General features: G+C 39.3%; 1 protein-coding gene across 1 annotated transcript in view; it reads left to right on the top strand.

Annotated features, from left to right (window-relative positions):
* Window positions 1–12696, top strand: part of LTN1 (listerin E3 ubiquitin protein ligase 1) — a 43201-nt gene that overhangs the window by 17235 nt on the left and 13270 nt on the right. Inside the window, exons 12-21 of the mRNA XM_070750298.1 lie at window positions 1442–1634; window positions 4023–4262; window positions 5560–5713; window positions 6326–6476; window positions 7047–7248; window positions 8250–8409; window positions 8593–8697; window positions 10201–10343; window positions 10587–10722; window positions 12420–12561. Coding sequence (XP_070606399.1) covers window positions 1442–1634; window positions 4023–4262; window positions 5560–5713; window positions 6326–6476; window positions 7047–7248; window positions 8250–8409; window positions 8593–8697; window positions 10201–10343; window positions 10587–10722; window positions 12420–12561 — 1626 coding nt within the window. The remainder of the gene's footprint in view (window positions 1–1441; window positions 1635–4022; window positions 4263–5559; window positions 5714–6325; window positions 6477–7046; window positions 7249–8249; window positions 8410–8592; window positions 8698–10200; window positions 10344–10586; window positions 10723–12419; window positions 12562–12696) is intronic.

Here is a 12696-nt window from a genome sequence, read left to right as displayed (position 1 = left end):
AATGTATGTAAACTGCCTTGCTTTACTTATAAAGGCAGGGGAAGAATTAATAACTGAATTAGATACAGCATGACTTTTAGCTGAAGAAAAGACATACATGGCTTTCTGTGCCAAAGTCTTTCAAAGGAATATGGCTCCGCAGAATGTTTGAATGAACATTTCACAAAATTTCACCAAATGTGCTGACATAAGCAAAGATGCTTTTACAATAGCTCTTTACTGAATCCTCTGGAAAATCTATGGCAGTTTGCTTTAAAATGAATCAGTGGTTTCAGATGGTTTGAATAGACATAAGAGGGAAAATTATTCTTTTTAGAAATTGATTACTGTACTGTATTTTTTGGACTATACCTTAGTTTTGGGGGATGAAAACAAGAGGGGGGGGGAGGAGTTCTTCCTCTGCCTTCCAGCAGTTTGCCTCTCAGCAAACAGCACAGATAATATACATTGTTCGCTGTGTATTTCTCTGCCTGCCTGCCTGCCTGTCTGTCTCTCTCTCTCACACACACACTCACTCTCTCTCTCTTTCTCTGTGTGTGCCTGGTTCATAGAAATAGCAAAGAATTGGAGAAGTGTACATTATGGCAATATATTAATGCCAGAAAGTTTTCTTAAATGTAGTCACACTAATTCCTCCCAATTATTTAAATAGATCTACAGTATTCCAAACATCTTAATACTGCAACAGGACACTGTTACATTTCAGACTATACTTGTACAGATGCTGTTACAATTGATGTGGCTTTCTAGAAGTATAGTTATTCTCTGCTATTTAAAAGAAGATAAAATACACTGGGCCTCTTCAGATCAAGCATTTATTTTAAAAGGCTTCTTCATTTTGTTAAGTTGTCTAGAACAATAATAAAGCAGTCTTTAAAAAAATAAGTCTAATAATTTGAACATTCTGTAGGCATTGATAGTTATTGATTTACCTCCTTGCAGCAAACAACGAACAGCCAGTTTCAGCGTAGCCTGATTAGCACAAGAAAATAAAAATCTGCTGCTACCTCCCAGCAATTTGCCTCCTTGCAGTTTGAGTTTCACTTTCAATTTTAGCACAAGCAGCTGATAGTTTCAGGCTGCAGGGATTGCTATAGCCTGTTGCCGCCTGCAGCCAGAATCAGCTGATGGTCGGGAGGCCAATAATGAGTTTCTTGTGCTAATCAGGTTCTGCACTATTTTCTGCAAGGAGGCAAATTGCTGGGGGGGGGGCACTTGTGCATCTATCTATCTATCTATCTATCTATCTATCTATCTATCTATCTATCTCTTGAGCTTACCTTTTATATATGATGCTTTTGTGGATCTTACTGATCTGATACTTTGAAGAATACATGGTGTTTTAAGTGCAGCTTTTTATAACAAACTCAAGAGATATATTTTGAGATTAAAAGAGTAAACAACTATTTCAAAAAATATTTGTGTATTTTCTCAACCTTAGGCCTGTTCAAGCTCTGAGAAACATTCCTTAAGTTCTACATGGCTAAAAGGAGATGTATTAGGTGAGAAGCTTGTAACTCTGGCCCATGATCTGTGTAACATCAGCTTGAAGATGACAGTAACTTCAGCAGAATCATTTCATTCAGAACAATGGACTCTCCTAAGCTTGGTATTATCTCAGTTAATTAAAAATGGTAAGTGGTAGAAGCTTTTATAATGAGTAATAGATTTCTAGGAGAATTATAAGGCTAGCTTGTCATGGATAGAAAATTTGAGGCACTGGTGTAGGTACGTTAGACAAGAGGTCACCAAACTGTGGTCCATGGACCACTGGTGGTTCTTGAGGAAATTTTGCTGATCCGCAGTGCAGTCATGTGGAGGAGCTGCTCTGGAATGACCAATGGGTCAGTCCTGTAACTAGGGCTCTGTAATATGGGACCAGCCAGGCAGCTTCTGGTGGGGCTGGAAATCTCCACCTTAGAGGGAGGTACATGCAATTTGTAACTTTGCAGGTGGTGAACATGCAAGGAGTAGCACAGCCCTCGCTGACCGGAATGAGGTAATCATGCTGTTGCAGCAAGGGGCGGGATGTGGCAGCACAGGCAGGTTGAAGCAGCCGTGGCTCTTTTGTTCCCCTGCTGTGGCATGATGTCAGATGATTCTACCACTGGCTGGCACTGGTCCTCGCCCTCACAGTCATTACTTGCCTGGCCTGAGAAGGGAAGGGCAGAGGATGGAGATTCACTCCATATTCCAGAGCAGGAGTGAAGCTTCATCTCTTGCTAGGTCTTGTGAACTTTTCTTCTGGCCCTTGTTGGTGCTGAACGCACTTCAGTTGCTTGGGGAGACACAACTTCCTCTCTGACTATTTCCCTCTGTCGCTGCTGTTGACGCCTCCGTGGCCTGCCCACTACTCTTGCAGCGCCTTGTGCAGCACAGTTAAATTTAGCATGCTTCACAATGGGAAAGATGGTGCCCCCTCCTTCTGGAACTCAGTATGATGTGGAGCATTGTCTAGAGGGGCAGAGAGCAGGTTGGGTCTCCCCTGAGCGACTGAGGTGAGTCCAGCACTAACAAAGGCTGAAGAATCACCCGCGAGACTCAGAGAGCATTGGGAAATCAGAAAGAGAGAGAGAGATGAGAGAAAGAAAGAGAGATGCGAGAGAGCCTGATGTTTCATTTTCTGTGGGGAATGGCTCTTTGAGTGTTTAAGGTTGCAGAAACAGGTGACCAAGTTAAGTGCTTGAAGGACCCCATCCTCTCACTAGGAGTTCAGGTGCTTCAGTCAGTGGCATGCTGGATTCATATTAGTGGTCCGCGGGATTTAAAATTATGAATTTATTGGTCCCTGAGGTCCAAAAGGTGGGTGACCCCTGAATTAGACCATATACAGTGATCCCCCGCTCGTTGCGAGGGTTCCGTTCCAGGACCCCCCGCAACGAGCGGGTTTTCGCGAAGTAGCGCTGCGGAAGTAAAAACACCATCTGCGCATGTGCAGATGGTGTTTTTACTCCCACAGCGCTAGCGAGGAGCCGAAGATTGGGGGCGGCGCGGCTGTTTGCCGCCGGCATGGGGGGCTTCCTAGCAGCCCCCCAAACCCGGGTTGGGGGTCCGGGGGGCGCTGGCTCTCGGCGCTTTCGAGCTGAGTCCGGGAGCGAATTCGCTTCCGGACTCAGCTCAACAGCGCCGATAGCCAGCGCCAACGAACGGCTTGTCCACGCTGGCTCTCGGCGCTTTCGAGCTGAGTCCTGGAGCGAATTCGCTTCAGGACTCAGCTCGAAAGCGGCGAGAATGAACGGCGTGGGCGGGCGAAGGGCGGGCGGCAGCGAGGAGTTTGCGTGGGCAGTGGGGAAACTCCTCGCTGACGCCAGCAAGAGGGGGAAGACCCAGGGAAGCCGCCCAGCAGCTGATCTCCCGGTTGCCATCTATGCATGCGTGCCCATAGAAAAAACGGGCACGCATGCGTAGATGGTATTTTGACTTCTGGGTTGAAAAATCGCGAAGTACCCTGTTCGCAATGGTTGGGGACGCAATAAACGGGGGATCACTGTAGTTTGTGGTGGTGAACCTATGGCATGCACAGCCATATCTGCTGGCACACGAGCTGTTGCCTTAGCTCAGCTCCAACATGCATGTGCATGCCAGCTAGCTGATTTTTGGCTTGTGCAGAGTTTCTGGGAGGCGTTTTCAGTCTCTGGAGGGGTCGAGAGATGGCATTTTCACCCTCCCCAGGATTCAAGGAAGCCTCGGGAGCCTGGGGAGAGTGAAAAACGGGCCTAGCAGGCCCACCGGAAGTTGGAAAACAAGGGAGCAGGGGAGTTGTGTGCGCATGCGGGGGGGCAGTTTCGGGGGGCTGTGCACACATGTGCAGGGGGTGGAATGCATAGAGGGCATTGAATTATGGGTTTGGGCACATGGGGGCATGTGATAGCAGGCATGTGTGCACTTTCGGCACCTGAGAAAATATAAATATATATAAAGCTAATAAAAAGCCAGATATTTTTTCTGGATACTACAAATGAGCACTCAGTAGAGCTGGTGATTTTATGATTATGTAATAAAATGTCTCTTTTAATCCACAGAGTCCTTAATTGGTGAAGTTTATGTTAAAAGAATAATTGATAAACTTCAAGCTGCTCTGTCAAAAGCCAAGGATCTTTCAGAAGCTGGAAATACAGAACTATCTGTGTCTTTCATCTGTGACATAGCCTCCAGTTTTTTCACTTCGGTTAAAGGATGTTTAATGATGCCATCTTCTGAAGATTTATTATTCACTATTTTCCAGTTATGTGCACAGAACCAGGATATAACATGTTTATCAGGTACATTGGCTAATATGCATGACCAATTCCATGGTGATCATGTTTTCAGGTAGAAATATTGAAAAAAACAGAATTTTTGCATTTAAGTCTCTGTTTGAACATGTCCACTCGTTCATAACAAATTGTTTAAATAGGAACTAGAATTACACATTTTTCAATTGAGAAATAGCAGTTTTACCACTCTGCCTTGTTTTCCATGGATAATTCTGTATGGTCTGTTGTGTTGTAGTTAAAACGCATAGGCTGTCAAATCATCGAGATTTACCTTCCAAATATAAAAACAATTTTGACAGAAACAAAACCAATTTAATTCTGTAAAACAGAATAAGGATGAATCAGGCCTGGTACTGTTCAGCAAGGATATATAGCAATGTGTTTTTCATGGTTAAGACCTCTAATCTATAATTGAATGCATATTAACGTTTACGAAGTACAGCGGTACCTCATCATACAAACTTAATTGGTTCCAGGAGGAGGTTCGTAAGGTGAAAGGTTCATAAGATGAAACAATGTTTCCCATAGAAATCAATGTAAAAGCAAATAATGCGTGCAAATCCTTCAGGAAAATCCCAAACTTTAGAAGGGAGGCGAACAGAGGGCAGGGAGGAACAGCTAAAGGGGGCGGGTGGAAGAAGCAAGGCTAGGCTAAAGGGTGAGTGGGAAGGAAGAAAGGCAAGGGGGGCGCCCCTCCCTTTTCTTTCTTCAAAAGACACCCTTTCAGTGCCTCTGCAAGCAAGCTGTTCTCTGCAAAATCTTTCCTCCTCCAAGCCGCCCCTCCCTTTTCTTTCTTCAAAAGACACCCTTTCAGTGCCTTTTTCAAGCACGTTGTTCTCTGCAAAATCTTTCCTCCTCCAAGCTGCCCCTCCCTTTTCTTTCTTCAAAAGACACCCTTTCAGTGCCTTTGCAAGCACCTTGTTCTCTGCAAAATCTTTCCTCCTCCAAGCCGCCCCTCCCTTTTCTTTCTTCAAAAAAGGGAAAAAAAGAAACTCCTTCATCCCAGCAGCAGCTGCTTGGGTTCGTAAGGTGAAAATAGTTCGGAAGAAGAGGCAAAAAAATCTTAAACACCGGGTTCGTATTTTGAAAAGTACGTTAGAAGAGGCGTTCGTAAGATGAGGTACCACTGTATAAGTTAATAAACCTTTTTATCATTTATTCATAAAATAGTTTCATTGGAAAATAAGAATATAGCTTACGTACTTAAGTGATGAAAACATGGTTCTGTTCATACTCTTTAGGTTTTACAGCATGATTAATGTGCATCAATCTGTTTAATAGTTGAAATTTTTTCTTCATATAGATTTCCTTGTAAATAAATTGAAGCATACTTGGATGTGTGGCATCACTTCACTTGTGCGTCAGCGTAGCATTCTGCAAAAGGAGAGCAGCTTCCTACAGAAATCTGCATTCTGGGTCAAGAACCAGCTTCAGACTTCAGTATTGGATATAAAAAGGTAGTTTTAGAATGCACTGCATTATTTATTTGCTCAAAGCTTGCCATCACTCAGACCGATAGTGATTTTAAAATCATTAGGATTTTAAAGTCAGTAGGATTTCATATTTCCTTCTGAGATCAATATTTATTTTGTTTGAAAGCATGACAATTGAGACTGGACTTACATCACTAAACCTTTTTCAGCAGCTTCTTAACTTCAGACTAAATAAATGGTACTAAATTGTGCACTACTTGAACTTCACTTTCTCCATCCCATTTTTGTTCTTTTTCCTTTTTCTATAAGTTTTATTGAGATTCAGTGACTAGTAATCACTTAATCAATAAATTTTACAATTGTCAGCTTTTGTTTTACCACACTGCCTTGTTTTCCATGGATAATCTGTGTGTTCTGTTGTGCTGTAGTTAAAACGCATAGGCTGTCAAATCATCGAGATTTACCTTCCAAATCGTTACAGAAATTATTTTATGCTAATTGTGTGAACATAAGATTTGCTGAGGCTTGTTATATTAAATGAAGGTTTCATTGTTAATATTAGTCAGATTGCGTCTATATATGTTTCTCTGCTATTATCAGAATTCTGTATCAAACAAAAAATTGGTTTATTTTCAGTTTGCAGGTTTTGATCTCTGTGGTCAGTGATTTGTTGACTACATTGCTAGAAGCTGAAGATGTTTCTGCTTGTGTTCTGAACAATTATGTTGAATGGCTTACTCCAACTCAGACTGAATGGGAAAAGATGCGGGAGTCTCTGTCCAGTGAGGTATTTCTACTTGTCCTTATTTATATGTGGGGTTTTTAAATTTTTATTAGATTTTTTTACTGCTGTAAAAGAAGGGAGACCAATAAATAAATCAAATAATAAATAAATAAATAAATAAATAAATAAAAGCTAAATTGATTCATGATAGAATAATCTTCATTGTTTGTATCTTTTACCTGCTTAGAATTTTTTCATCTAAGGATCCTACATTAATTATTCTAAGCTTAAAATAAATGAAAGATGTAAGAAATATATTATTATAAAATATACATTATAATAATTGCTTTTAATATACTCATTTGAAATATATTTTAAGTATAGCAATAATTTTCTCCATGTCTGAAATGTTATTTTACATATATAATTATACATTATATTTATAATGTATATTTTATTTATGTGTAATGTAAATATGTCCCTTGACAATTAGTGCCATATCTAACTTATTATCATGAATTAAATGTTAAATCTTCATGAAATTTAATATCAGTATGGAATGAAATATTTGAAATTTTGCTTTTCTCAAAGGATGATATACTTTTTATATATGTTTTTTACATGTCATTACAGTGGTTGAGAAAACCTCTTCTGGAAGGAAGACTAAGTATTAATAGTGAATTACCTGAAACAGATAATGCACCTTTTATCCCACCTAAACTTCCAAGTCATCTTTGTACTACTGCTCTGCTTAGTAGAATGGCATTATTGATACTGGAAAAGGAAGCTGTGTTTGAAAATTCTGAAGTAGAAAGAAGAAAAATCGATAATATCAGTAAGTAATAGCAAAAAAACACAAACTACCCTGTGTGTGACAATCTATTACAGTATATTCTTTTTTTTCTGTTATTGCCGTTTACCAAATAGAAATGTGGTATATGTTACATTAAATATATAATAAAATTATATTTAAACTCTAGGGGTTAATAATGACCTGTTGGAATAAATAATTGAATGTCAAACCATATCTTATGATGGGACAGCACTGTTTTGTATAATTAATAGGTGCCATCCACAATGATATTTCTAGGTTCTAGGCCAGAATTTTTCAAGTACAGTTTTGTGAAACCCAAGGGGTCTGCTACACATTACCATGGGTTCACCAAGAGAATATAATTGGGAAAAAAAAGTTTTTAAAATTATCTATGCCATATAATGCTTGTGCTTGTGACAGTGTAATTTTTACACTTTGTGACTTAGCTGTGGGCTTATTGCTCTGTTGTTGGGACATGAAAACAATTCATTTTTAACTTGCACAACTCAAAATGTTTATAACCTGAATTGTATAGATTTGAACTAAATAGTTTTGCATGGTTTTAATATTTTTTCCAATTTTTATACAGTGGTTTTCTAAGATCTGAAAATTATTTTAAGGCTTTCTCCAAGTTAAAAAGGTTGAGAAAGGCTACTCTATGCCATAAACTATTTATATTTGTTGGAATACTGCTATTGGGTCTCATTGTTGCCTCTCATGTTCAATTCTTTATTGATAATTAAAATTATTATAAATAATTTATATAATTATATTTATTATTATAAAATTATAGATGAACTACAGTTTTAAATAATTACAATAAGCTTTCTTATAAGTTAATGTATTATTATACATAATTATTTTTATTTAGTAAATAGATAAATGTAAATCATGCTATATAAATATATATACTAAATGCAGTGTTTTCTTATTTAATAAAACTATAAAGAGTTAAATAAGTGTGTACATATAACTAGTAACTGTTAAATTAAGAAATATAATATATCTTTGTGTATTTCTAGTTGTAGAACAGCTGTATGCCTTACAGTGGATTGAAGAATTAGCAAACCCATCTGGTCTGCTACTTGAATTTCTTCATAATACTGAAGTAATGAAAATTTCACATGAAAATTTTTATCTACTCAATAATATTTCCCATCTTTTACAAATATTGTTCAATAGGTAAGTATTGAAGGAAAAATACGTATTTCTCTTAAGGTTTTTATTAGAAATTAACTTAATTTTTTCATTATAAATGAACATAATGCCTTAATATAAACAATTATCACCTAAAATAAATACAAAATATTTTATTGTACTCATATATAGGCCATATTAATCTCAGAAACATTGTATTTTTTGTAGATCGAAAGAGAGTGGACGACTTTGGGCTTTAACAATGGCTAAATTGTTAAATAAAAAAAACTTTACACCCTCGGAGATTAAAGCACTTTTTGATTCAACTGAGAGGTATTATTACTATTATTATTATTATTATTATTATTATTATTATTATTATTGTTATTGTTATTGTTATTGTTATTGTTATTGTTAATATTATTATTAATTAGATTTGTATGCCGCCCCTCTCCGGAGACCCAGAGCGGCTTACAACAACAATACATAGTACAAATCTAATGGTTAAAAAGGACAGTTTAAAACCCTTATTATAAAAACAGTCATGCATCCCAGACAAACCATACATAAAATGAAATGGCCCGGGGGAATCAATTCCCCCATGCCTGACAGCAAAGGTGGGTTTTTAGGAGTTTGCAAAAGGCAAGGAGGGTGGGGGCAATTTTGATCTCCGGAGGGAGTTGATTCCAGAGGGTCAGGGCCGCCACAGAGAACGCTCTTCCCCTGGGCCCCGCTAGGGGACATTGTTTCGTCAACGGGACCCAGAGAAGGCCAACTCTGTGGGACCTAATTGGTCGCTGGGATTGTGCGGCAGAAGGCGGTCCTGGAGATATTCTAGTCCAATGCCATGAAGGGCTTTATAGGTCATAACCAACACTTTGAATTGTGACCAAAAACTGATCGGCAACCAATGCAGACTGAGGAGTGTTGGTGTAACATGGGCATACCTAGGGAAGCCCATGATTGCTCTCACAGCTGCATTCTGCATGATCTGTAGTTTCCGAACACTCTTCAAAGGTAGCCCCATGTAGAGAGCATTACAGTAGTCGAACCTCGAGGTAATGAGGGCATGAGTGACTATGAGAAGTGACTCTCGGTCCACATACGGCCGCAACTGGTGCAGCAGGCAAACCTGGGCCCCCCTCGCCACCGCCGAAAAATGGTTCTCTAATGTTAGCTGTGGATCGAGGAGGACGCCCAAGTTGCGAACTCTCTCTGAGGGGGTCAGTACTCCTCCCCCCCAGGATAGTGGACGGACAGATGGAATTGTCCTTGGGAGGCAAAACCCACAGCCACTCTGTATGGTATGATAGATAGTAAACTGGAAGTGCATGGGAACTATAATTTTTGTCCTACTATTTCAGTGATTAAATCAAGACAGGAAAAAAACTGTATAAAATGTCTTCCATTGCAAACAGAGATGATGTTGCCATTACCATGTCCTTTTCTGTAGAGCTTTGTTTCTACTGTATGTGTTTGTACTGTATGCATATGTGTGTTTTTATATATGCGTATGTTATACATAGTTATACGTAGAGTGTGTCTGTAATAGTTGTCTATTACATCTAAATCATATCCACACACACACACTTTCAATTCTTGAAAGGCCTTTTTATCATATATTACAGTACTTAACATTTCTAACTCTAGTTCCATGATTGTTTCAAATAAATGGTGCAGCTGTCCAAAATGTCTTACTTTCTTGAAGTTACATGTGTTTTGTTACTCATAGAGTTGTGCATATAACAATAGCTCTCATTCTGATTTTTGTAATTTTTTTATCAATACAAGAACAGTTTTATATTGATTCCCTAATTTTCTCTTTCCCATGAACAGCTTTTTTCCATTAACTGAAGGAAGCCTGCATACACTTCAGTGTCTGTCTCCAGTTTTATCTGAGGAAGATAAGGAAGAACTTGTCATTAGGTTCACAGCTAACCTAATGACATGTAATGGAACGGATCTCTTCTGTACTGATGGTCAGTATCTTTAAATCTTTAAATACTTTCTCCAATGCTACATTGAGTTGGAAGAAGTAGGATGTTTAGTGTACACAATCACATATTTATTTGCAATTGATAATTGCAAAACTATTTTAATGGATATTGTTATTTTACTTACTAATACTAGTTATCAGTATTCAGTTCTGATCACTAAAGACTTATCTCTTTGTTTTCTTATTATACTCAAAGACATTTAATAACTTTTATTACACAATTCAGGAGCATTTGGATATCTTGCCATTTTAAATTCGTGCTTGAATACTGAAAATACTGATTATGGAGAACTGATGGATGGCATATTGAAGGTCATCGTAGCTTGGCGCAGTGATTATGAAGATAGTTTTCTTTTCAGCTGGTGAATTATTTAACCTTATTTATCTTATTTTTCAAAGATAATTCATAGAATAACTTAAATAGGTTTGCTTGAATCATAATAGTTGAATTTTATTTATTCAGTCTATGATTTTAGTCCAGTAATCGCAAGTTTGTCTTGTATCAGCTTTGTCAAACTGGTCCTCTACAGAAATTCTAGCATTTGAATGCATTTTGTTTTAGGACATACATCATGTGTGTAACAGGAACAAGAGTGCATCTTAATACACTCTTATTGTTCACAGATTATAGTGAGTGTTACACTTAAAAAAACCCTCCTAGAATCAATTATTTCATTAAATGTATTCAATTTTTTTTATTGAAAGCTGTCATTATGATAGAAAATAACTTAATTTCAGTATACAGTAATACCTCATGATACGAACTTAATTGGTGCAAGGAGGAGGTTCGTAAGACGAAAGGTTCATAAGACGAAACATTGTTTCCCATAGGAAACAATGTAAAGTCAATTAATCCGTGCAACCAAAAAACCCGCCGCAAAAAAACGGCTTTCGGCGACTGCTGGGAAGCCGCGCGGCTGTTTTAAAAGGTGACAGCCGGCCTGGGGGGGCTTCCCAGCACCCCCCCGAACCCGGGTTTGGGGTTCGGGGGGTGCTGGCAAGCCCCCCAGGCCGGCTGCGACCTTTTAAAACAGCCGCGCCGCTTCCCAGCTGTCTCCTGAAGCTGAACGCGGAAATTCGGCTTTGGCGTTCGGCTTCAGGAGACAGCTGGGAAGCGGCACGGCTGTTTTAAAAGGTCGCAGCCGGCCTGGGGGGCTTGCCAGCACCCCCCCCGAACCCGGGTTTGGGGTTCGGGGGGGTGCTGGGAAGCCCCCCAGGCCGGCTGCGACCTTTTAAAACAGCCGCGCCGCTTCCCAGCTGTCTCCCGAAGCCGAACGCGGAAGTTCGGCTTTAGCGTTCGGCTTCGGGAGGCGCGGCTGTTTTAAAAGGTGACAGCCGGGCTGGGGGGCTTCCCAGCAACCTCCCGAACCGAACCCGGGGTTCAGAAAAATTTTGCCTCTTCTTACGAACTTTGTTCGAGTTACGAACCGGCGTTCGGGAGGCTTCTGGGAAGCCCCGCCGCCCGGCTGTCACCTTTTAAAACAGCCGCGCGGCTTCCCAGCAGTCTCCGAACGCCGGTGCGTAACTCGAAAAAAGTTCGTAAGAAGAGGCAAAATTTTTCTGAACCCCGGGTTCGTATCACGAGTTGTTCGTAAGACGAGGGGTTCGTATCTTGAGGTACCACTGTATACGTTTGTGCTTTGAGAATGTTGATTTTTATCAAAGAGAGATAGCTTAATATACCTCTATCCATAATTCAGGTACTGTTTGTAGAGTTCTTGGTGCACTCTAAGCTTGATTGTTTGCTTGTAGATGTTTCATTACCCAACCAGTTAACATGTTTTTGGGGGGTCGGGTATTGAAACATCTGCAAACAACTAAGCTCAGAGAGTACCAAATATTCCACAGTGCAGTGCTGAGCTGCAGATATTTTCTTCTATAATAATTTTCATTGTTTTCATTCTTGCTTATTTTGAGCTTCCTCACTTGAATATTTTATTTAGTAAATAAAACCTTGACAGAAGAGAAATGGGATGTGTTGATTTTATTGTAATACAAACATTTGTCTTGCCCTTTCATGTTAGTTTAGCTTCTGAACATTTTCTTCATTTCCCCCCAGCAATCTACAAGAAACAAATCCACAGCTGCTTGGCTTAAATATAGAAATGATCGGTTTCATTTCTCTGTTGCTTAAGAAGCCTCTCTCCTTATTGGAGAGTGAATGGGATTTTGTCATGTGCTCCATGCTAGCATGGTTAGAAGTAAGTAACAAACATAAAAAGAATGATACATAGTTTCTGAATTTAAAGAATTTCACATTACTTGTGGGGGGAAATCTCATATTTTGGGAATGTAAAATATGATGAAAAAGCTTATGTAAACCAGTACGTTTATTA

Source organism: Erythrolamprus reginae, chromosome 4 (assembly GCF_031021105.1).
Source record: "Erythrolamprus reginae isolate rEryReg1 chromosome 4, rEryReg1.hap1, whole genome shotgun sequence".
Classification (NCBI taxonomy): domain Eukaryota; kingdom Metazoa; phylum Chordata; class Lepidosauria; order Squamata; family Dipsadidae; genus Erythrolamprus; species Erythrolamprus reginae.
This window is presented reverse-complemented; position numbering and strand designations above follow the sequence as displayed.